Source organism: Acomys minous, assembly GCF_964271855.1.
Source record: "Acomys minous genome assembly, chromosome: 12".
NCBI lineage: Eukaryota > Metazoa > Chordata > Mammalia > Rodentia > Muridae > Acomys > Acomys minous.
In genome coordinates this window covers 62,803,236-62,827,603 of record NC_140493.1, presented here as the reverse complement: position 1 = coordinate 62,827,603, position 24,368 = coordinate 62,803,236, and the positions used below count along the sequence as shown (strand labels likewise).

Below are 24,368 nucleotides of genomic sequence, written 5' to 3'. Positions count from 1 at the left end.
ACACACACACACACACACACCGATACCAAGTGGGTCATCCCCCAGATCATGTACATACAGATAACATACAGACTGGATGAGTTGTATTTCAATTAAAGAAAAGAGGCCGTGAATTTGACCGAGAGCAAAGGCGTTGCGTGGGAGAAGATTGGAGAGAGGAAAGGGGAGCGGGAATGATGAAATTATAGCAACAAGTTATTATAAAATAGTTTAAGGAGGTACAAATCCCTAGTATGCTAATTTTGTTGTAGATTATGTATCAGATTGTTATTATGCTACCCCATAAATACATACAACATACATACATACATACATATATATAACATACAACATACATACAACAAGATAATCATAAAATTTCAATTCTGTCTGTGATTGTGTTTATGATTTTGTGTGTGTGTGTGTGTGTTTTGAGGTCTTTTTTCTTTTTTCTCTTTTTTTTTTCTTTTTTTTCTTTTTTGGCTTTTGGTTTTTTGTTTTTCGAGACAGGGTTTCTTTGTGTAGCCTTGGCTATCTTGAACTCACTGTGTAGACCAGCCTAGTCTTGAACTCACAGAGACCTGCCTGCCTCTGTCTCCTGGGTGCTGGGATTAAAGGCATGCACCACCACTGTGGGACTGTGGGTGGCAAGCCACCCATGAACATACAATAAAATAATTTTTAAAAAAGAAAAGAAAAAGGCAAGATAGTCTAAGTTCTCTTCCTTTTTCTCTTTGGAAGGAATCTGGGAGCTAAAGCTATAAGATGTTGCCAGTCCAATTAGAGGACTGTAAACTATTTAAATGGGGAAAAATGGACGAGAGTTATCTATAACGAAAGAATCCCTGATGAGCCACATGACTTTAGGCGAAGTACTTGTTTGCATTTACTGTAAGAATTCAATCACAGTATTTTCAAAGCCTTTGGTGCAGTGCCTGGTACGTGGTAGGTGCCGAGTAACCATTGCCTGTTTGTAACACACTTCTGATGCTTGGTAAAAAGTCTCAGGATTCGACAGGCTTGAGTTCATCAGCAGGTCAGCTCCTAAAAGCCATTTGCTGAGCAGTGGTTTGGGGGTTGCTCGTTTGTTTTAATTCCTGAAACTGGTCCTTGCCTCCGCCCTGCCTTCTTCCTGCCTGGTTCAGTTAAAGGCCATGGCCTTTCGTGAATGGACACCTGGGGGACCTGACACGGGGCCGGGGTGGTTTTCTGCTAACTGATGCTATATGTGACCTCTGGCAAGCCAGTAGTTTACTTCACTGAGCCTTTGGGAATATAGGAAGAATGTTAGCTAAGTGGATGAGTTAACCCAAGGAAAGCCCTTAGATGTGACTGGCCTGGGCACCCAGCCTAGCAGTGTCCCAGCCTCAGTCACTGCATCATGATCCCGCTTAGTGAATGGACACAGGTGTGGTGTGGTCGAACGCAAGCTTAGGCAGGAAGATGGTAAGTTCAAGACCAACCTGGGCTACATGACAATACTCTGTCAAAATAAAAAGGAAGTGGGAGGCTGGGGGGTGGGGGTGGGGCACAGCCAGCGCTGTCATACCACCCATGTCAGCGCCACATTGATTTCTAGGGATACTCATGTCTATCAATTTGTACAATTTTCCTATTGATGGGCAGAAAGACCATTAGTACCTGGACTTCTAGGATTTTTTTCTAAAATGTAGAATATGCCTATGATTAATTGATAATAAATTAAACTGATAAAAACCTTCAAGATAGATTGGTGACAGAAGCAATAGTGGACTTTCCTATGGCCCCTGATGTCTCAAGGGTGCTCTAGAGGACCTGGCCAGCCAACATGGCACCCTCGAGTTTGGAAAGAGCAAAACCAAACGAGTGGCATGATTGGGACCTGAAAAATCAGGACAGTAGGACTGTGGCACCCTGATGTCAGGGACACCCAGAAATCTCACTTGCCTTTCCTGTGTTGCGTTACAGCTGCACCCCTGTTCCTCTTGAAGATGGAGAAGATGTTGCTGGGGTGCTTGCTGATGCTTGGACAGCTACTCATCCTCACAGCTGGAGCCAGAGAACGCCCCCAAGCCAGGTTCTCCTCCAGAGGCCGCCTTGTCCGGATGAACCCCCAGACTGCAATGCTGGGTGAGTGAGGGGTGCCTGCAGCAGCAGGAAGTGGTGTGGGTGGGGGAGGGGCTGGGGAGGCTCCTGCCTCTGTGTCCTGTGCTGGTTGTGCTGGGGACACAGGGAATCCCATTGGAAACTGGCGCATCTCGACTGTGGATACAAAGCATCCAGGATTTCATATGAAAAATAAGCTTCTTAGGAGAGGAGTAGCTGCCCTATTGCCAGTTTTCTGAGAAAATGCCAATTTGGTTTCCAAAGTGGTTGTGCAAGTTTGCATTCCCACCAGCAATGCAGGAGTGTTCCCCTTTATCCACATCCTCACCAGCATGTGCTGTCACTTGAGCTTTTGATCTTAGCCATTCTGATGGGTAAGATGGAATCTCAGAGTCGTTTTGATCTGATGACTAAGGATATTGAGCATTTCTTTAAGTGTTTCTTAGCCATTTGATAATCCTCTGTTGAGAATTCTCTGTTTAATTCTGAGCCCCATTACAACAAGGACATATGCTCGACCATGTTCATAGCAGCCTTATTCGTAATAGCCAGAATCTGGAAACAACCTGAATGTCCCTCAGTTGAAGAATGGATAAAGAAACTGTGGTACATTTATAGTACGCCATTATCAGGCAAATGGATGGAACTAGAAATGATCATCCTGAGTGAGTTAACCCAGAAGCAGAAAGACTCACATGGTATATACTCACTTATAATAGGACACTAGCCCAACAGGTATGTCCCATGAAAGTCTCCACTTACCAGGAGACTGGGATAGATGAGAGGACTTCCTAGTGGGACTCTAGGTGAGAGAAGTATGGGAGAATGGGGAAATAGAAGGATCCAGAGGGTCCTAGAAACCTACAAGACAAACATCATGACAGGCGGATCTGGACTCAGGGGGTGTCTGCTTAAACTACTGCACCAACCAAGGACAATACGTGCAGGAAACATTGAACCCCTCAGATCTAGCCAATGGACAGGACATTCTCCACAGTTGTGTGGAGAGCGGGGACTGACTCTGACATGAACTCTGGTGTCCCATATTTGACCACTTCCCCTTGGTGGGGAGGCCTGGTGGCACTCAGAGAAAGAATAGGAAGGCTACCAAGATGAGACTTGATAGGCTGTGACCATATGGTGGGGGAGGAGGTCCCCTTCTGTCACAGACCTAGGGGAGGAGAATAGGGTGAAAGGTGGTGGTGGGGGGGGGGGGAAGGGAGGAACAGGAGGATACAAGTGATAGGATAACAATTGAGTTGTAATTGGAATAAATTAATTAAATAAAAAATTTAAAAACATGGAAAAAATAAGCTTCTTCTATTTTAAAGCCGTGAGTTAATGTGGGCTTATGACTGTTCTAATGCACAGGGCAGAGAGTTTCCTTCTGAAAATATCCTTGCTGGACTTGCCTAGACAGGGTGTTATAAGAAAAAAAAATCTATTAAACATGTCTGGATGAATCTGTCCATATTCCAGCGTATGGTGCTACAGGGAAGCAGGCGTGACGGAGAGGTGGGGCTGCATCCAGGCACGGGCAATGGACAATGGCAGCCCTCAGTCATTTCCGTCTAGGGAATGTGTTTCCTCCAGAAGGAAAACGCCATGAAACACACAGAACGTGACAGAGTGTCTGGTGGACAAGCAGGCTGGCCAGGGCAGCAAGCCGGTATTTTGGCACACGTCTGGATTCAAGTCCTGTTGCTGTTTCCTACTGGGTGACCTCTCTGACACTCTGTTCCCTCGTCTGTAAAATGGAAGCAGAAATGTTGGCTTTGGAACATTTTCAGGGGAGTTAATGCTGCAATTTCTGTAAATTCTAAGTATACAGTAGATGTTGGCTCTGGCACAACCAGGAATGGTGATCTCTGAAACCACTTTACCTTTGTAACTTGCAGGCTGCTGTTAAAACATGGGCCTTTCAGATAGATACCTGAGGACCACAAATTACAGCCAGGGACCAAAGGACCTAAGAACAGGGCAGAACCTGTTTTGATTGGCCAAACAGTAACCCTGTGTTTAGTCTCCTGAGAGTCCCTGGTTCGTAGTGTCATAAATGCAAGACTTCATAAAATTGTTTTTAAAAGAGCTGGGCAGTAGTAGTGATGCACACCTTTAATGCCAGCACTCTGGAGGCAGAGGCAGGCGGATCTCTGAGTTCAAGGCCATCCTGATCTACAGAGAGTTCCAGGACAACCAAACCTACAGAGATAAACTCTATTTTGAAAAACAAAAACAAACAAACAAAAAAAGTTAAAAGAATTTAAGGATATTTATATGATAAACATATGTATTTGAATATATACAAATAACTGATTCTTATTATTCATGCTTCTGACATCATCACCATCATCATCTGTGACTGTGTGGTTGGGTTTACTTTACCTTTTTCGTGATGTTGGTGTTGGAACCCAGGGCCTCTCACATCCTGGGGAAGCACTCCATCATGGAGCCATGTCTGCAGCCCCACAGTGAGTTTTTGATAAGGCTGGGTTGGGGATGAGCTATCTCTGGCTCAGCTGGAAAAGCTTATGCCTTCTCTTTTCTTCTCTTGGCTCCAGGTCTCTGTTTTTCTGTCGTCCCGTCCCCCCCACCCACCCCCACCCCCCGCCAACACTCTCACCAGTCTCTGAATTGGTGACTCTCAAACTTCTGAGACAGGAGGTACATACCCATTTTGCCAAAGGCACCCATCCCCCTGTGATGGTTAGAATAAGATTGGCCACAAAAGGCTTATAAATTTGCATGCTTAGTCCCCATGTGGTGATTGTTTGAGAAGAATTAGAAGGACTGGGAGGTGTGTCCTTGTTGGAGGAAGTGTGTCACTGGGGGTTGGGCTTTTCTGATGGGGAGGCATGGTTTTGAGACAGGGTTTCTCTTTGTAAGAGCCCCTGGCTGTCCTGGAACTTTCTCTGGCTCCTGAGGGCTGGGATTAAAGGCAGTGTGCCACCCAGCACAGTGGGGTTTGGCTTTTCAAAGGCCCTTGTCATTCCCCATTAACTCTCTTTCTCTGCCGTTCACGTGGGGATCAGCTGTGCGCTCTCAGCTACTACTCCAGTGCCGTCCTGTCTATGTGTGCTCCCCACCATGACGATGACTCGCCTTCTGAACCTGTAAGCAAGCAAGGGAAAGTTAAGTGCAGAAAGGCGGCTTTGCTCACAGTGGGGGTGGAAGGATGGCCGTGAAACTAGAAGGCAAACACTGCAACTCTGGCCAAGGTTCTGGAACTCAGTCTGCTTTGGACAGCACTCTGAAGAGAACCGGGTGGAGCGACGCCCAACGCAGGCTGCGTTCCAGAACCCTGGCCAGAGTTGCAGTGTTTGCTGCCTAGTTTCACAGTTATCGTTCAACCTCCTTTGTACTGGGGACGTGGAGACAAGAGGGTCCATAGTGCTCAGGGGCTAGCCTACGAACTGACTTGGCCAGCCTCAGGCAAGTAAAAGACTGTCTCAAAGGAACAAAGTGGATGGAATCATGAGAAGCAACATCCAATGTTGACCTCTGGTCTACATACACATGTACATGCGTGTATCTACGCACACATAAATGTGTGTGTGTGTGTGTGTGTGTGTGTGTGTGTGTGTGTGTATGCCATCACCAAAATGCATGTACCTACCCATTTCTCCAATTAGTGTTTGTAGGCCATTCACTCTTCTATCCACATGGGCTTTTCTTTTTCTTACTCATCTTCCTGGGCTTTCTACCTTGTGACTGACATGAGATATAGTGTGGTGAGCCTAAGATCAATAGCCTCCATTAAGAATGTGCAGTGAGGTGGTGGGATGGGCTTATAGAAAGATCAATAATTTGGTAGACTCGGTGTTCAACCATGTAGGCGTCTCCAGATTAGCCAGGCTGTCAGCTGAGCACGTTCTCTCCAGCTTTTTGATTTTAGAGATCTTTCTCATACACTCAAGAACAAACTGAGACCCTCAAAGAGCTTCCATGTGGACTACAAATAATCATGAGTTACTGTACCAGGAACTAAAGTAAAACTTAAAAAAATATTGGTTAATAAGAATCAATAATAAATCCATACTATGTTGATGTAAACTACAGTGGCACACGTCTGTAATCCTAGCACTCGGGAGGCAGAGGCAGGCAGATCTCTGTGAGTTCGAGGCCAGCCTGGTCTACAAAGTGAGTCTAGGACAGCCAAGACTACAAAGAAAAACATTGTCTCAAAAAAACCAAACCAAACAAAACCAAACCAAACAAACAGTGATGAACAGCAATCTAGAAGTGTAAGCCAAATAAAGCCTTTTCCCCTCAACTTGATTTTTGGTCTTGGTGTTTTATGGCAGCAATAGAAATCCCAAGGGAGGCCGAGGCAAGTGGATCTCTGAGTTCAAGGCCAGCCTCGTCTACAGAGCAAGTCCCAGGACAGCCAAGACTACACAGAGAAACCCTGTCTCCAAAATCCAAAACTCCAAAACCAAAACCAACCAACAAACAAGACACCCATTGTCAGATGTGACTTGACAGTCAAATGCCAGTTCCTCCTTCTTCCAGTCAAGAGCCACCTTCAGCAGACCACACACCCTGTGGGTCCCTGCCAAGGTATCCACCCTGTCTGCCTTGTAGCCTACGGGCTAGCGGTAGTTCCTACCCCAGAGAGATCAGCATTCCAGTTATTTTTGTACTTGCTGAATGCTTCCCACCAGACTGTGCCTCCCTTGGAGAGAGGGTTGAGTACCGTGCACTGATCGCAGCCCAGGGAGGGCGGTTGATTTGAGCCCCTGAGACAGTAGACACATTTTTATTTAATCTGTGGGGGTAAACACTGCTAGGTGAGTCTTGCCATGCGTCTCACCTTATGAAAGGGATGCATGGCTTTGCGGTACATGTACACAGAGCAGAGAAAGGTGAGTCAGCAAAGCCAGGTGTGCGCTATGCCAGGACATGGTGGCGAAGCCTGGCATGAGAGTTTTCATGGAGGCCGTGAGACATCTTCCTGTGCAGCCACCACAGGCCCGGCTGAGCTCCCACCCACCTCCAGCCTCGGCACTGGTTTTGCCGTGTCTGATGGCTCACTTTGTCCCTTGGATCAATACTTATTTATTTGCTTATTCATTAGTTTATTCACTCATTTCTCTAGTGCTGGTGGGGAATCAAACCCTGGACACTGAGCCACATCCCCGCTGATTCCAGTTTGAGTTTCTCTCTCTCTTTCTCGCCACCCCCTCCCTCCCTTCCTCTCTGTCTGTCCCCTTCCTCCCTTTCTCCCCCTTTCTCTTCCTTTCCCCAAATTCCTCTGTCTCGTGCACATGTGTGTGTGTGTGTGTGTGTGTGTGTGTGTGTGTGTGTGTGTGTATTCTAGTGATCTTCCTCTCCCTGCTCCCATGGTACTTGGGTTACAGACCCGCACACACCGCTGAGAACCTGCATTCAGATCCCCACGTGTGTGCCTCAAGCATCTTAATTGCTGAGCCATCTCAGCTAAGCCCCAATTTCAGTCTTGATTTGACTAATTCATTCTTAGGCAAATGTTTTTCTTCTCTGAGACTTTGTTCCTCTCCAGAAGGAAGAGAAGGTCAGTGAGTCCTCAGGTTTTCTCTAGGAGATGCAATGTCGCAATTTCTTTCCACATCCCTCTATGGGATGCCAAATGCAATCCTCTGCTCTCTCTCACTCTCATCAGGTAAGAACTACCACAATTTGGAAGCTAAGATGGAAGTTCGGGGTAGGAAGAGTTGGGAAAGAAGTTTAGGGGTACGGAGGATGGGGCAAAGGGACCAGGCACATCAGGAGCCCTTGGAAGGCTTTTTGGAGCACAGGTAATTTAGCCCCACTCCCAGCAGCTCTCTCTTAGTCGGTTTTGCAAGCTGAACAGCAGTATTTCTGAGGACCTCAGTAAAATAACCATCCCTGAAGAGCAGCCTCCAAGATGGCGTGGAAATGGGGAAGGCACCGGGCGATGCTGTGCTGTGTGAGCCAGGAAGAGGACTTGAGACAAATAACATCTGCAGGGAAAATTGCAGCTGGAGAATTAACTAACTTCAGGCTGGGTCCACCCCTCTGGAAGTTCAAAAATAAGCTGCTAGCATTTTCCTACCCAGGGAGGAGTTGGCAAAGGTAGAGCCCACGCCTGTGTGGGGAGCCAGCCTCTTCCAGCGCAGCAAGTCACATGGGGTCTCTGCAGGACCCACTTGGCTGGATCTTTATCATTAGAACTGATCATGAAAATGAAGGTTGATGTATGGGGTTTATAAGATTGTTTTAAATATAGAAAAGGCTTTTGCAGTACAGTGCTCCCCTGTTCTTTCTATGCCCACTCACTGTGCACATTCAGTCGAATCCGTGGAGTTGTGGACTTGACAGAAGGACTCATTGCTGCTTCTCGGTACAGGGATGCTCTTCTTTATGAAATTCATTTTTCATGCCTGATTAACATATAAACCAGCTTCTGTTATTACTCATTTTTTAATAAACTGTATGAGATGAATTCCTCTCTCTTATCTTGTGATTAATTCTTGGAGAACTCCAGAAAGTGCCGAATCTGGTTTTCGACAAGCTACAGATTTAAAACTTTTCCTCGCCAACAGATAAGCTGGTTTCCCCTCCTCTGCAGACTGCGTCTTTCCTTCTGTTCCCTATTAAAATCGTTTTTTGGATCCTCCCTTTTTTATAGTCTTAAAAAAAAATCTCCTCTTATCTCTTCTTCTCTTGTTGCCTTCCTTGATTCCCAAAAGCTGCATAGAGCTGTGGGTACAGCCCAGCTGACCTGTGGATGTGCCGCAGAGAACAGGTGGGGTGGGGTCCCCTCAATGGGTCCTCTAGTCTCCTATTTCAATCATGCCCCTGGTCTTCTTAGCTGATAAGGATGATGACAATAACAGTGTGAGGCTGTTTGGTTGTTTTATTTGTTACTGTTATTTCTCCTTTGCGTCTATTGCTGCCTGGCGCTGTGCTGGGGCAGTCCACACCGCTCAGCTCAGGGAGGTGAGCCTGGCGCTGGGCTGGGGCAGTCCACACCGCTCAGCTCAGTGAGGTGAGCCTGGCGCTGGGCTGGGGCAGTCCACACCGCTCAGCTCAGGGAGGTTAGCCCCATTCTTCGGGTGGAGTTGAGCCTTTGAGAACTTAGGTATTTCAATAAAGCTCTGAACAACTACCCAGTGGACAGAGGTAGAATTTGGTGTTTGTTTCCTCTACCCAAACCCTTACCTATAACCCTAGATACTCCCCTCTGTTTTATCTACTTGAATTGCGCTCACCTTTTAGTTCTCAGGAGCAACATTCCTACACTGGGTCGGGATTTAAAGCCGGGACTGCATTCCCACAGCCTCATCCGGTCCATTTGCCTGCAGAGCAAGTCCCTGCTTTGTGAGTTTGCTGTTGTATCAGCAGCTCAGCAATGAGTCTGGGATCCCACAGGCACATGGTGCATCCTAGGAAGGAGTAAACAAACTCCCAGCTTGGCAAAGGGAGTCTGGAAAGAGGCCGCTGGGCCAGGCAATACAGAAAATAGCCGAAAGTCCTAGGGATCTGAAGCTTGGAAAGTCATTGGGGGTCTCTATGAAGGCAGCACATTTTCTTTTCAATCCATTTGTGTTCTTGTTTTGTTTTTTTGTTTTTTGTTTTTTCGAGACAGGGTTTCTCTGTGTAGCCTTGTCTGTCCTGGGCTCCCTTTGTAGACCAGGCTGGCCTTGAACTCACAGAGATCCACCTGCCTCTGCCTCCTGAGTGCTGGGATTAAAGGTGTGTGCCACTACCGCCTGGCTTTTCAATCCATTTGTGTATGAGTATGTGCGCATGTGTGCGTGTGTATGTGTGCTCGTGTGTGTGTGTGTGTGTGTGTGTGCTCGTGTGTGTGTGTGTGTGTGCATGTATGTGTGTGTGTACTTGTGTATGTGTGCTCGTGTGTGTGTGTGTGTGTGTGTGTGTGTGTGTGTGTGTTCAATGTTTGGTGGTTTTCTCAATCACCCTCCACCTCACTTTTTGAGACAAGATCTGTCTTAGTGATAAAATATCGTGACCAAAAGCAACTTGAGGAGGAAAGGGTTTATTTCAACTCACATTTCCACATCACAGTTCATCATCAAAAACAGTAGGGCAGGAACTAAAAGCACCCCAGGATCACTTGTCCAGGGTTACCAACAATAGGCTGGGCCCTAACCACATTAATGACTAATTAAGAAGGGGCTTGCGCCAGGCGTGGTGGCGCATGCCTTTAATCCCAGCACTCGGGAGGCAGAGGCAGGCGGATTGCTGTGAGTTCGAGGCCAGCCTGGTCTACAAAGTGAGTCCAGGACAGCCAAGGCTACACAGAGAAACCCTGTCTCGAAAAACCAAAAAAAAAAGAAGGGGCTCGCCTATAGCCTGACCTCATGGAGGCGTAGTGCTGTTGAGGTTTCCTGCTCTCAGATGGCTCCGGCTTGTATAAAGTTGACCAGGCTAGCCAGCACAGGCTCTGTCGCTGGATCAAACAGCAGCTCTGTGTGGCCTTTGGCTGTGTTGCCTCATCCCCGTCCTCTCTCCACAGCGCTGGGTCACAGGTGTGGATGCAGCCCTTCTTGCCGGGGGCCCAAACGCAGGTCCTCCTGATCGCACAGAAGAAGCTCTTCCTCAGCAAGCATCTCCACAGTCCCTTGTCTACTGTTGTTTTCCATAGAGGGTTTCACTGTTCATCTCAGCCTCTCCAGTGGTGACATAACGGGAGTGCATCACCATGCTCATTTCTAAGATCTAGCTGCTTTTTTCTTTGCTCAGGCTTGTTGTTTTTTCCCTCCCTCCCTCCCTCCTTCCCTCCCTCCCTTTCTTTAATTTTTAGCTCTTTTACTCCTCAATATAGCAAGTCAGGGTCACTTGCAGATTTGGCAAGATGCTTTGTGGGCCTGCACAAACTGTTGTACCAACCAAGGACAACGCATGCAGCAAACCTAGAGCCCCTGTCCAGATCCAGCCAGTGGAGAGCTCGTTCTCCACAGTTGTGGGGAGAGCAGGGACTGCCTCTGACATGAACTCTAGTGCCCCCAATTTGATCACTTCCCCTTGGTGGGGAGGCCTGGCACACAGAGGAAGAGGAAGCAGGCTATCTGGATGAGCCCTGATAGTCTGTGGTCAGATGGTGGGGGAAGAGGTCCCCTTCTGTCAGAGGTCTAGGGGAGGGGAATAGGATGAAAGAAGGAGGGAGGGTTGGAATAGGAAGATACAAATGAAGGGGTAAGAATTGGGACGTAATCTGAATAATAATAAAAATAATAGTAAAAAGAAAATATTAAAAATTTTTGTTAAAATTTGTTTTATTTTTAATGAAATTTTGGCTTCGCCCCCAGTGGCTCATTCATTCCCGCCGTTCCTTTTTCTCTCCCTCCTGCTCTCATAACAACTCTGTGTCATTACTCTCTCCTTTGTCCCCTGTAAGTGTTGCAGCTCAGACAGGAAAGGTACCCTGGCAGTCGGGAGCCACGGGATACCACAAAGTACTGCACAACTAACCTCACACAAGAGATTTATTGGGAGGGAAAAACCCAGGTGGGTGGCTGCCTCTGCTAGGAGAGAAGCAACAGAGAACTGAGCAGAAGCCAGGGTTTATACAGGGTTTCTTGGTGGGTGTGTGAGGGGCTGGGTGTGTGAGGGTGTGTGTGTGAGGGTGTGTGTGTGTGAGGAGGTGTGTGTGTGAGGGTGTGTGTGTGTGTGAGGGGCTGGGTGTGTGAGGGGGTGTGTATGTGAGGGTATATGTGTGAGGGTGTGTGTGTGTGAGGGTGTGTGTGTGTGAGGAGGTGTGTATGTGAGGGTGTGTGTGTGTGTGTGAGGGTGTGTGTGTGTGAGGGACTGGGTGTGTGAGGGGGTGTGTATGTGAGGGTGTGTGTGTGTGAGGGTATGTGTGTGTGAGAGAGTGTGTGTGTGTGAGGGTGTGGGTGTGTGAGGTGGTGTGTGTGAGGGTGTGGGTGTGTGAGGAGGTGTGTGTGAGGGTGTGGGTGTGTGAGGTGGTGTGTGTGAGGGTGTGGGTGTGTGAGGAGGTGTGTGTGTGAGGGTGTGTGTGTGAGGGTGTGGGTGTGTGAGGAGGTGTGTGTGTGAGGGTGTGTGTCAGGGTGTGGGTGTGTGAGGAGGTGTGTGTGAGGGTGTGTGTGAGGGTGTGTGTGTGTGAGGGTGTGTGTGTGTGAAGGGGTGGGTGTGTGAGGCATGTGGGATGTGGGGTTTGGGGTGATAAGGATGTGGTGCCAGTGGTGCTGGTGCAGCTTTCTAGGGTGGCCTGGGATTGGAGGGATTATGTGGCCTGACCTTGGGGCAAGGTCAGAGCTGGTGAGATTTTTTTTTTCTATAGGGCAGGTCCTGGCCACACTCTCACCTCAAGGGGCTGGCGACAGTTGTTATGGCCCTTGGAGAAGTCTGGGGGGTGGGGCCTTGCTGCTGGAGCTCCTCAGGGGTGGGGGCGGGAGCTGACCACTCAAGTGCTCTTAGGGGTTCAGGCCTAGTGCCAGAGTAGTTTGTGGGAGAAGCCTGGCAACTGGAGGTCTTCAGGGGTGGGGCCTACAAGGGGAGGTCTCTGTACACCCATCCCCCACTGCCAGAGTGGGTGTGAATAGCCAACACCCCCTCCCACCCTCTCTCTCCATCTCTTCCTTCTCTCTCCCCTTTTTACTTTCATATCCTATACACATTCATGCACGTACCATATATATATGCATATATATATTACATGCAAGGGAAAACATGGTATTGATAAAAAACTCCATTTTTATCTCTTTTCCTGTGAATGTCATAATTTCATTTTTCAAAAAGTTTACTCATATTTTTGAGAATTTCATACAATGTATTTTGATTATATTTACCCCCATTCCTCCCCTTAATTTCTTCAGACCATTCCCCATTCCCTACTCTTCCTAACTTTGTGCTCTCATTTTTTTAAATAATCAATTGAACAGGTGCTTCAATTTATGCTGCCCATCTACCACAATTTCATTCTTCTTTTTTCTTCACAATTTCATTCTTAAAATAAATACTTTATATTATTTTTAATGTTTATATAAGGATTATCATCTTTACTCTTTAAAATCATACCTAAATATTTAATGAGTACTAATGAAAAATGCAAAAGGAGTTTGTTTTAAACATCACACAAACAACAATTGTTTATAAATATTTACTGTGTTCTTGACAAGAAATAATATAGAGTTGAGTGGTGCGTTGGTTCGTTGGAGCTCTAGAAGAGTGGACCACAGCCTTGGGATTTAAAACACCACAAATGCATTGTCTCATAGTTCCCAAGGCAGGAGGTCTGAGGTCAAGGTGGTGGGAGCCTGCTTTCCTCTGAGCTCTCTGACCTGGCCGCCTCACTCTGTGTCTTCACATGGTCCCATCCATGTGCCTTTCTCTATCCAAATTTCTTCCCTGGTTGTCCTGGACTTGCTTTGTAGACCAGGCTGGCCTTGAACTCACAGAGATCCACCTGCCTCTGCCTCCCAAACACTGGGATTAAAGGGGTGCGCCACCACATTCAGCCCTGATCCTGCACTCTTAATCCTCCCACTTCTGTTTGAGTGCTGGAGTTACAGGCGTGGCTACCACACCCAGCTCTTAATAACCTAAGATGGTGTTTCCAGCATGGCTAACCTCCTGAAGTATGGTTAGAATTTTAGTATATAGATTGTGAGAAGGTTCCGTTTACCCTCTAGAAAGTCACTATGCCTCCCACTTTCCTGGTTTGTAGAGGAAATGTATGTCACCCTCTGACTTGTTCCTTGAATAGCTTGCTTTTTCTTTCTGACTCACCTGGTGTGGTGTATGGCATGTGACATGGCCACGCACATTCAGACTTCGGCACAGTGGTACTGTATTAACTTCAAGTTGTAGCTTGGAGTCCCTGAAGCAGGCCCAGCCTTCCAAGCAGCTGTCCACATAGCTGTCCACATAGCTGTCCGGCCACCACCCCAGAGATGCAGATAGGAACTGCTCTAATGTAACCAAGCGGGGGCGGGGGGTGGGGTGGGGGTGGGGGAGCAATTTGAGTAAGTTTTTTTTTTTAAATCCAAAAACGAGAACTTCAAGTTGAGCAAAGTCTTCTTTCCATACGTCCAAGTGGGTAGGGAAAAATGAAAGGGAGTCAGTGTGTGTATTTTGGCTGCTCGGAGGATGGAGAAGGTCTCACAAGCCCCACAGCCAGCAACTACGTTCACAGGTCAAAGGGTGGTCTGGTACGATGAGATGAGGCTTGAGGAGGGGCTGAGGGAAGCAAGACAAACGTTGGCTTTGGGTAGTGTGAGCGCAGAGCCAGGAGGGGCCTGTGGGAAGGCATGATGGGTCACATGTGGTGTGGGCATTTTGTGCCATGAGAGGCCGTGGGAGCGAGTCCAGAGACCTTCAAATCATGTTGCACCATGAGGGCTCCATCTGAAGGGCCATCCCCAGATCTTCATTCCTCAGTTCTGACACCAGGGCCAGTGCATTTCTATTTGACCCATTCAGTAAAGAAGCCTTAGTGCCGGGGCTGAGCTTAGACCAGTGAAAGATAAAGAATCCTTACATCTTAGAGATGGGGTGGGCGTGGGGTCCTGTTCACCTGTGTGCACCTAGAATCAGGTGTGCCCAACGTTTTGTCATTGTACCGTGATGTCTTCTCCAAAGTGGAAGCTCAAGAACCACAGGATTGAATCTCTCTCCTTCCCTCCCTCTCTCTCTCTCCCTCCCTCCCCCCCTCTCACACACACACACACACACACACACACACACACACACACACACACACACACACACATTGTTCTAGGCAACTCTTGCTCTTTTTTGTTGAGCCACACTCATAGTTATGCTTGGCATGTGAGCCTGTGTTGGCTATGTCAGGTGGACGCAGGTGTCCTAGTGGCTGTCCTCTGTGACTGTCCCACATTGTTTTTCATTACCAAATGAAGTCAAGACAGGAACTCAAACAGGGCAGGAACCTGGAGGCAGGAGCTGATGCAGCGGCCATGGAGAGGTGCTGCTTACTGTCTTGCTCCACATGGCTAGCTCTGCCTGTTTTCTTATGGACCCCAGGACCACCAGCCCAGGGATGGCCTCACCCACTATGGGCTGGGCCCTCTCACACTGATCACTGGTTGAGAAAATACCTCAGAGCTGAATCTCATGGAGGCATTTCCTCAGCCGAGGCTCCTTCCTCTCTGACGACTCTAGCTTACATCAATTGACACAGAGCTGGCCAGTACAGGTATTCTCTTGACAACTTATTGACTTTCTTTAAAAGCTATTCATTGATTTGACTTTTGTATTTATCTTTGGGTCTCCTCTGGTAAGCGGTGGTTTCCTTTAAAAACTGCCCCACTTATCCACATCAATTTTGTTGGTATCCATTGCACGTCCCAAAATGTGCACTGTTCTTTACTAAAACATGCCCATTGTTTTATTTTCAAAGATCATAAAACTTTTGGCAGAAAACTGGAGAAACATTGAAACCTCAGGGATAGACTGGTGTCTTATCTGTAGGATGCAAGCTCTTGGGTTTTCCTTGATCCTTGGCCTTGAGCTTCCACAGACATAATGTCTTATCTTAGGACTCTTTTATCTCTTTTGGCCATCTAGTGACCTCAGCTTCCCAGAAGTGCCATTGCTGGTCACACTGAGCCACTGTATGAGCCTATACTCCATGAGGGGACTATCTACCATCCATAGCAAACATGGCACAGTAGGCTTTCAGTGGTAGAGGGTCCAGTCGACTTGCTGCCAAAATCGGGGGCCCAGCTGCCTGCAGGGTTGTCTGTAGTTGTCTGCCTCACACCAGTGGACTCTGAGTTTCCTGGGATCCTACAGTCCCCATGGCAACAGGGAGTCCTGGCCTTGTGAGACCTTGGTCTTAGGTTGCTCCACCCTGTTGGAAAAGGAGGTGCTAGGCCAAGGGAGTGCTCAGGCATTTTCTGACAATCCTGCAACGAAACATGTGAGATGGCTGCTGTGGAAGGGATCTTAGATTCTAGAAGGTTCTCCACCCTGGCTAGTTCCCAAATAATTGAGACAGAGACTTTTTGAATTTATAAAAGCTTTAAAGCACAGTAACTAGGCAGCCATCAACCCTCTAAGCAATTTTGCTATTTCCCAGCTACAGACCCCAAGTTACTTGCCATAATTGTTCCTGCCTGGGCTGCTCCCATTCCACCAGGCCAGCCTTCATGGCCATGTGCTCATGGAACGCACTGCCCCATGGATACTTACTTCTCTCTGCTTCCTCTCCCTCTCTTTCCCACTTCATGGCCCAGATCTGACCTCAAGCCTGGGAGCCTAAGCTCCACCTACTTCTCTTCAGCCCAGTTACAGGCTTCTAGATATTTTATTTACCAACCTACTTTCAATTGGGGAGCAAGGTTTACACAACATCACCTTGTATACTTGTCTGGATAGCATCCAGATCTTGGGGGCCAGTATTTAGCATTTGAATACATAGCACCCCACAACAGATGACCATAACAGCTGGCACACTGCTCTAGAAAAGCAGGTGGCACTCTTTGGAATACAGTCTTTATGCCTTCACCCACCCCACTCCCTGTACCATTCGCAACGTAGGAGCATTGCATCTGCCACATCTTAGAGGCAGTGGGTGTGTTCACCATGTGAGGGTAAAGACTCACTTCTTAGTCTTCACCTGTAGATGTCAAATACTTTGGAGAAGAATCAGAGTACTGGTGGATGCCTTGCTGGGAGAACAGGAGCAGGGATTTGGAAAAATTTAAGTCTGCTTCAACTGAGGAAATGCTTTGGCCTGTTTTGGAATCAGAGTATTAATGGAAATGCCCTATGCTCTTGGGCTGAGGGAGGGGGTTGAGCACGAGACTCCAAAGGATGAACAAAAGCCATTTGGCATCATCGAAGTTCCTACACTCTGTCTTTCCAAATGCTGTCCATTCACCTACGGTTATGATAAGGAACATTTTCTATTTCTGTTTGATAATGTGATGGGTGTGCCATTAGGTTTCCTAGTACAACACCAATTGTTGCATTATTGGGGTAAATCTTACTTGGTCATGATGTGCTTTTTATTAATTTGCTAAAATATTTTTAGAGCTTTTAATGGTTTATGTGAATATATCATTTTACTAGTACATTTTCATACTTTGACTCATAAATAAGATTAGCTAGTTATTTCATATCATTTTCTCTGTTTTGTACTATCAAAGTTTTGGTATCAAAGTTAAATTAGTTTCATGAAAATATATGTCTTTTATAAAATAGAGATTATTTGTCCTTAAAAAGTTTGCTTTGGAATTGATGTGTTTTGTACAAAGGATGTCTTTGAAACTCACCTAATTTTATTAAAAGCCATCAGTTTATATCCAGTTTTGTAGTTTAGCTTGGAAACTGATGTTTTCCTTAGGAATTGTCACATTTGTCTACATTCTCAAATGTTTTGCTACCAATCTCAGTTTATGGTTCTAAGCTAAGTTTTAATAATAGGTGACACAACATACTTTTTTAAAAAAGGACTCAGTGTTTTCTTTTCATGCATCATAAAGCTTTTCATAAAAATCTAAAAACAAAAAACAGAAATCACTGAGACCTGGGGCATGGGTGTGTAGATTGGAAGGGAAGTCTTCTGGTTCTTGGGCTCCTCTGATCCTCTCTGCCATTCTGAAAGGCTTTTACAGTTTTACATTTATTGCTTGTCTTATCTCTCTTGACCTCCTTGAGTTCTTGAGAGTTAGATTTTATACTGATGCCTACTTTATAGATAAGAAAATTATGATCTGAGATGTCATGCTAGTTACTTTTCTATTGCTGGGACAAAACACTGTTATCAACACATTTAGGCAATAAAGCTTTTTTTGGTTTTGTTTGGTTTTTTTGAGACAGGGTTTCTCTGTGTAGACTTGCCTGTCCTGGGCTCACTTTGTAGACCAGGGTGGCCTTGAACTCACAGTGATCAGCCAGCCTCTCCCTCCTGAGTGCTGGGATTAAAGGAGTGCGCCACCACGCCTGGTTGGCAATAAGCTTTTAATTGGGCTACGGTTTCAGAGGGCTAGAGTTCATGATGGTGGAGCAAAGACAGGAAGAGCTGAGAATTCACTCATTCACAAGTAGATGACAGAGGGAGCTAACTGGGAACAGTGAAACTTCAAAGCCCACCCCCAGTGACACACCTCCTCCAAGGCCACGCCCCCTAATACTTCCCAAACAGTTCCACCAACTGGGGAATAAGTATTTCAATATACGAACCTATGAGGGCCATTATTCTTCAAAACACTACAGATGTTTAATCACCTGTGATGGGCAGTTGAAACCAGAAGCCATTCTGATCATGCCATTTTATTTAGAAGAGACCAAATTCTAGGCTAAGATTTTTTTAAAATTAATTTACTCAAATTACAACTCAATTGTTATCCCATCACTTGTATCCTCCAGTTCCTCCCTCCCTCCTGCTTTCACCCTCTTCCCCTTCCCTCGGTCTACGACCGAGGGGTACCTCCTCCCCCACTATATGGTCATTGGCTATCAAGTCTCATCTTGGTAGTCTTCCTATTCTTTCTCTGAGTGCCACCAGGCCTCCCCACCGAGGGGAAGTGAGCAAATATGGAGCACCAGAGTTCATGTCAGAGTCAGTCCCCATTCTCCACACAATTGTAGAGAATTTCCTGTCCATTGGCTAGATTTGACTAGGTGTTCAGTGTTTCCTGCATGTATTGTCCTTGGTTGGTACAGTAGTTTGAGCAGAACCCGTGGGCCCAGATCCACCCATCATGATATTCTTCTTGTGGTTTCTAGGACCATCTGGAACCTTCTATTTCCCCATTCTCCTATATTTCTCTTACCTGGAGTCCCAATAGGATGTCCTCACATTTATCCCAATCTGGTAAGTGAAGACTTTCATGGGACATACCTTTTGGGCTAGTGTCCAGTTATAAGTGAGTGTAAACCATGTGAGTCTTTCTGCTTCTGGGTTAACTTACTCAGTATGATCATTTCGAGTTCAATCCATTTGTCCACAAATTTCAGGATTTCCTTGTTTTTAATAGCTGAATAATAATCCATAGTGTAAATGTACCACAGTTTCTTTATCCATTCTTCGACTCAGGGACATTTAGGTTGTTTCCAGGTTCTGGCTATTATGAATAAGGATTCTATAAACATGGTTGAGCATCCTTATTGTGTGGTGGAGCATCTTCTGGATATATTCCAAGGAGTGGAATAGCTGGGAATTGAGGAAGCCCTATTCCCAGTTTTCTGAGAAAGCGCCACATAGATTTCCACAGTGGCTGTACAAGTTTGAGCTCCCACCAGCAATGAAGGAGTGTTCCCCTTTCTCCACATCCTTGCCAGCATGTGCTGTCACTTGAATTTTCAATCTTAGCCATTCTGATGGGTGTAAGATGGAATCTCAGAGTCGTTTTGATTTGCATTTCTCTGATGACTAAAGATGAAGAATATTTCTTTTAAGTGTTTCTCAGCCATTCGATATTCCTCTGTTGAGAATTCTCTGTTTAGTTCTGAGCCCCATTTCTAAATTGGGTTATTTGGTTTGGTGGTGTTTAATTTCTTGAGCTCTTTATATATTTTGGATATGAGACCTTTGTCAGATGTAGGGTTGGTGAAGATCTTTTTCCAGTCTGTAGGCTGTCACTTTGTTCTGTTGACAGTGTCTCCTGCCTTACAGAGGCTTCTTGACCTCATGAGGTCCCATTTATTAATTATCCTTGTGGCCTGGGCTGTTAGAGTTCTGTTCAGGAAGTTGTCTCCTGTGCCAATGTTTTCCAGGCTCTTCCTCACTTTTTCTTCTAACTGATTTAGTGTCTCTGGTTTTATGTTGAGGTCTTTAATCCACTTGGACTTGAGTTTTGTGCATGGTGATAAATATGGGTCTAATTGCATTTTTCTACATATAGACATCCAGTTAGACCAGCACCATTTGTTGAAGATGCTATCCTTTTTCCATTGAATAGATTTGGGTACTTTGTCAAAAATCAAGTGACTATATGTGTGTGGATTCATTTCTGGGTCTTTGATTTGATTCCATTGATCAGCCAGACTATTGCTGTGCCAGTACCATGCTGTTTTAGTTACTGTTGCTCTATAGTACAGCTTGAGATCAGGTATGGAGATTCCTCCAGAGGATCTTTTATTGTATAGGATTGTTTTAGCTATTCTGGGTTTTTTGTTTTTCCATATGAAGTTGAGAATTGACCTTTCAATGTCTTTTAAAAAGTGTGTAGGTATTTTGATAGGAATTGCATTGAATCTGTAAATGGCTTTGATATAGGCTAAGATTCTTTTTTTTTTTTTTTTTTTTTTTTTTGGTGTTTTGAGACAGGGTTTCTCTGTGTAGCCTTGGCTGTCCTGGACTCCCTTTGTAGACCAGGCTGGCCTCGAACTCGCAGCGATCCGCCTGCCTCTGCCTCCCGAGTGCTGGGATTAAAGACATGCGCCACCACGCCCGGCTAGACCAAGATTCTTAACTCAAGTTCCTCCTGTAAGTGGGGCCTTAACTCCAATCGGTAAACACTTGGTTGTATCCCTAACAGCTGTGTCATTATTTCACCAGCAGGCACATCTTCTCTAACATGTTGGTAGCGTAGCACACAGTCTTCACAACCGAGCAGGACTTATGAATCTCTCCCATCAGCCTTCAGGCACTGCAAGACCTATCCAACAGTAAAGGATTTCAACCTAAGTTCTAGTTTAATTTATTTTTTTAATGTCCTACAACCAAAGCAGGTAGTGTCTTTGGAAACAGGCAGGGTCTTACCATCTAGTCCCAGATTACAACAGCAGCAGCAGCAGCAGCAGCAGCAGCAGCAGCAGCAGCAATAGCCCTTGTGGTTTGTGGAGACCTTGGACCTTTCTTGTCAACAGCTCACAGAGAGCTAACCCACCTTGGCACTGGGATATTCAATAACATTATAGCTTCTGTACTTTCTTTTTTCCTGTGCATCGAAAGTCTATTTAAGCCTTTTGACTGCTGCTTTTACTGTTCTTCCATATGTCTTTACACATCTGTTAAACACTCAAGGATTAACATTATATAAGACAAACCTTTATACAACAGTGGACAGGATCTCTGAGCACCCAACACAATCCATTCCAAGGAAGTGCCAATTGGTTTGGGGATTTAAATGGCTAGAGGGTACTAAAAATCTTAACAAGGTCTAACACAGCATGAAGAGGACCCATCACTCATCTCTTTTGTTTCCTCAAAAGCGCAGTGCTGGGCGCAGCGTTGCTGATCCAACCTATTCTCATGCAGCTCTCTGTGACTCTCAGCCATTCTCCATGAACTGCCCTATGTCCTCATCTTCGGGGACTGCTGAGGACCTGCCACACGTTACCCTGCCTGGCTGGGCGGGCAGCGCTGCCACATGCTGTTCGGTTCTCCTTAGGGGCAAGAGGGAGCAAGGCTCTTGCCTGCTGTACCCATTGCTTGAGCTGCCCCCTCAGGTCTAACAGGCTCCAGGCCAGCACATGCCTGCTGCCTCGCCATCAGCCACATCTGGATGCTCAAAGGGCCCAGAGCTGGGTGAACAATCTTGGTGTACTTTCCTGGAGGGAAGAAATGTATACAATGTATTCTGGGGGATGCCACCTGGGACATGCTAATTGTTTTCCACCTGTACTGCTTTATCATTTAGACTTCTGTTGAATTTTTATGTAGGTTTTAAGCCCCTCCAGAGGTTCACAGGTACAGAATCTTGGCTGCTGGTCAGTCCCATGTCCCCCCACCCCCACCCCAGGACTTCTGGGTCCACGTAGCTCTTGCCACATTTGCTTTTGAGCAACCCGCTTTGCCCTACTCCTAACTCCTCTGGATTGCTTTAGCACTTTAAGAGTCTGATTTACATGGCAGCCTGAGATAGCTAGATCTGCCTGAGCCTTTCAACCTCATAAACATGATGTTTCATATGTCAGTAAAGTCGATAAAACCCCTTTATAGTCCCAAGATCCCTGCCAGATTAACTCCTTTCCAAATGCTCCTGTGAATACAGCTCTACCAGGTCCAGGGAACCGGGCACCATATCCAGCCCCCAGGTCATATCTGTCCTTCCTCTGTCCTAATGGCCGATACTCAGTGAGGACTAAGTACTCCTAATGGCGTAAGCCTGTCCATTAGAGACCAACTTCCTATGTTTTGCTTCCGGTTATGGAGCCTTTGTCACAGGAGGCATGGGTAGTTCAAAGAAATGACAGAATTTCCTTTGGCTTTTGAAGTCCCTCCCTAACTGTGGGATCAAGGTTAAGCTATAGAGGGCATAGGCAAGCTCTTGTCAGTGGGTAGATACTGCTGTCCAGGTGAAGGCTGACGACGGAGCTGGAAAATCTCTGCAGTGTAATGGAGAACTCAGCGTTATTTTATTTAAAGGCAGTCTAAAAGTTTTCTTTGAACAGTATTAGGTTGTTGAAAACCTGCATCTCAGCATGCAGCCTGCAGTTACAACTCAGCAATGTGTGTGTGTGTGTGTGTGTGTGTGTGTGTGTGTGTGTGTGTATATATATATATATATATATATATATATATATATAAATGGATTATGTTCTTGTGCAGTTGTGTGTGTGCATGTTGCTCTTCCAGTCGATCACAGGAACTCTAGAGTCAGATATATTTGAATCCTTACTCTGCCACTTACTACCTGTGTGGTCCTGGGCAAAGGACCCTCTCAGAGCTACAGCTTCCCCTCTGAAATAGGGACTGTGTGAGCTAGTGCGTTCTGATGATCTATAATAGTTGCTCCATAAATATTAGTTATCATCGATGTGGCTAGAACCACATATAAAGGGCCAACAAGCAGTGTTTTGTTTTTGTTTTTGTTTTTGTTTTTTTTTTTACCTAATTTCTTTTATTTAAAACTATAGCACACTAGAACTGGCAAAGAACCAAGGCATATCATTTCATCCAACACTCTTGTTTCACAGGGAAGGAGGCAATCGGTGAAGATAGAAAATGATGTAGTTAAAAAAAATTATATGGCTAGTGTTCCCTCACTAGATCTAAGATGCAGGCCTCTGGGCGCTCAGTGTGGCTCCTCTTCCATACGTCACTGCCACAAAGCTTAATGTGTTGCTAGGTGGGGATGCTAATAACAATAGCAAATTGTCATGATACTCACTCTCTGTCCAGTGCCATTCAAAGCCCTTAACGCATGTTCTCTTGTTCGGTCCTCACCACAGCCCCGTCTTATTGTCCCAGTCTTGTAGAAACCCTGAAGGTTAGGGAGCTCCAACTACTTGCCCCTGGCTTGGGGACAGGAGCCAGCTAGGGGTCAAGAGGCTGTTCCACCCCAACACAGCATGGCCTTCTCCACTGGAAGAATAGAAACATGGAATCTAGCCTTTAACATTCTCCTTTTGGCTTTAATATGTACAAGTCCCAAGTGCTTGGTGCTTGATGCTTCCGAGCCTTGAAGAAGCACCATTTCCGCCTGTTAGCTCGCTCTCTTATTTATTAATCATTCCACATGTTAGTGACCAGCTACACAAAGGGCTTTGTGTAAAACCGAAGGCACCGACTCTGTGTGGTGCGGATCCCCAGCATGTTATTTCTGGCTTCCATGGCAACCCTAACATTGGGCGGCAATCTTGATGGAGTCGAGGACAGCAGCTGGAGACAAGTGTTTGCTAAAGCGCTGTGAGCAGCAAGGAAACAAATTGCTTGCCCAATAGTTTTCTTTTTGAGTAATTACTGCCCCTGTGTGTTTAGGGAGTTGAAAGTGAAGCCAAGTTAAGTAGGAACGGAGGAAACAGAGCATTATGGCAGAGTGGAAAGAGGACAATTTTCACACAAGTTAGAGAAGGAGTACAGACAGGCAGCTAGGAAGTCACCGCGGAGAGGCTGTGGGGGATGGGCATGCAGAAGTGTGAGGTAACCAAGAAGGAGATGAGTCTGTTTCCACCGAGCCTGGGGAGGTTGAGTGTCCCCAACAATCCTGAGCATGCTCAGTTCTATTAATCTGCTCCAATGAATTGGAGCCACCACGTGGAATTTTCTGTGGATGGACAAGGCATTAAGCAGAGAGGTAACCATTGAGAAAGCCGCGAGGGCCAGTTCAGGAAAGCAGACTGTGGTAAGTACTGAGCAGAGAGACTCAGTACAGGAAGTTAGGTGCTTGCATGATTGTTAGAGGAAGGGGTATGGAGCTCACCGCACAAACACACATCACTGCACCCTGGATACTACTGTCACTGTGATCTCCCAGGATGCTGATGAGCTGACACTAGAACCCCAAGTCTGTCGCCGTAGTGCGCTGCCTTCTACAATCTGGAAGGCTAGCAGAGACAGCCTCTGTCTCACATCATCCTTTGTGACAATGGCTAATAGGGGTTTAGCTCGTTCTTATCCCAAACTCTTTCTGCAATGGAGTCTGGGAATTGTAGTTTTTCCCTTTAACTTCTGTACTACT

General features: G+C 46.2%; 1 protein-coding gene across 2 annotated transcripts in view; it reads left to right on the top strand.

Annotated features, from left to right (window-relative positions):
• MATN2 (matrilin 2) overlaps positions 1-24,368 on the top strand; it is a 146,784-nt gene that overhangs the window by 9,307 nt on the left and 113,109 nt on the right. For both annotated transcript variants that reach the window (XM_084751308.1, XM_084751307.1), the window contains exon 2: positions 1,927-2,088. In XM_084751308.1, the coding sequence (XP_084607434.1) occupies positions 1,950-2,088 (139 nt within the window). In that variant the 5' untranslated portion in view covers positions 1,927-1,949. The remainder of the gene's footprint in view (positions 1-1,926; positions 2,089-24,368) is intronic.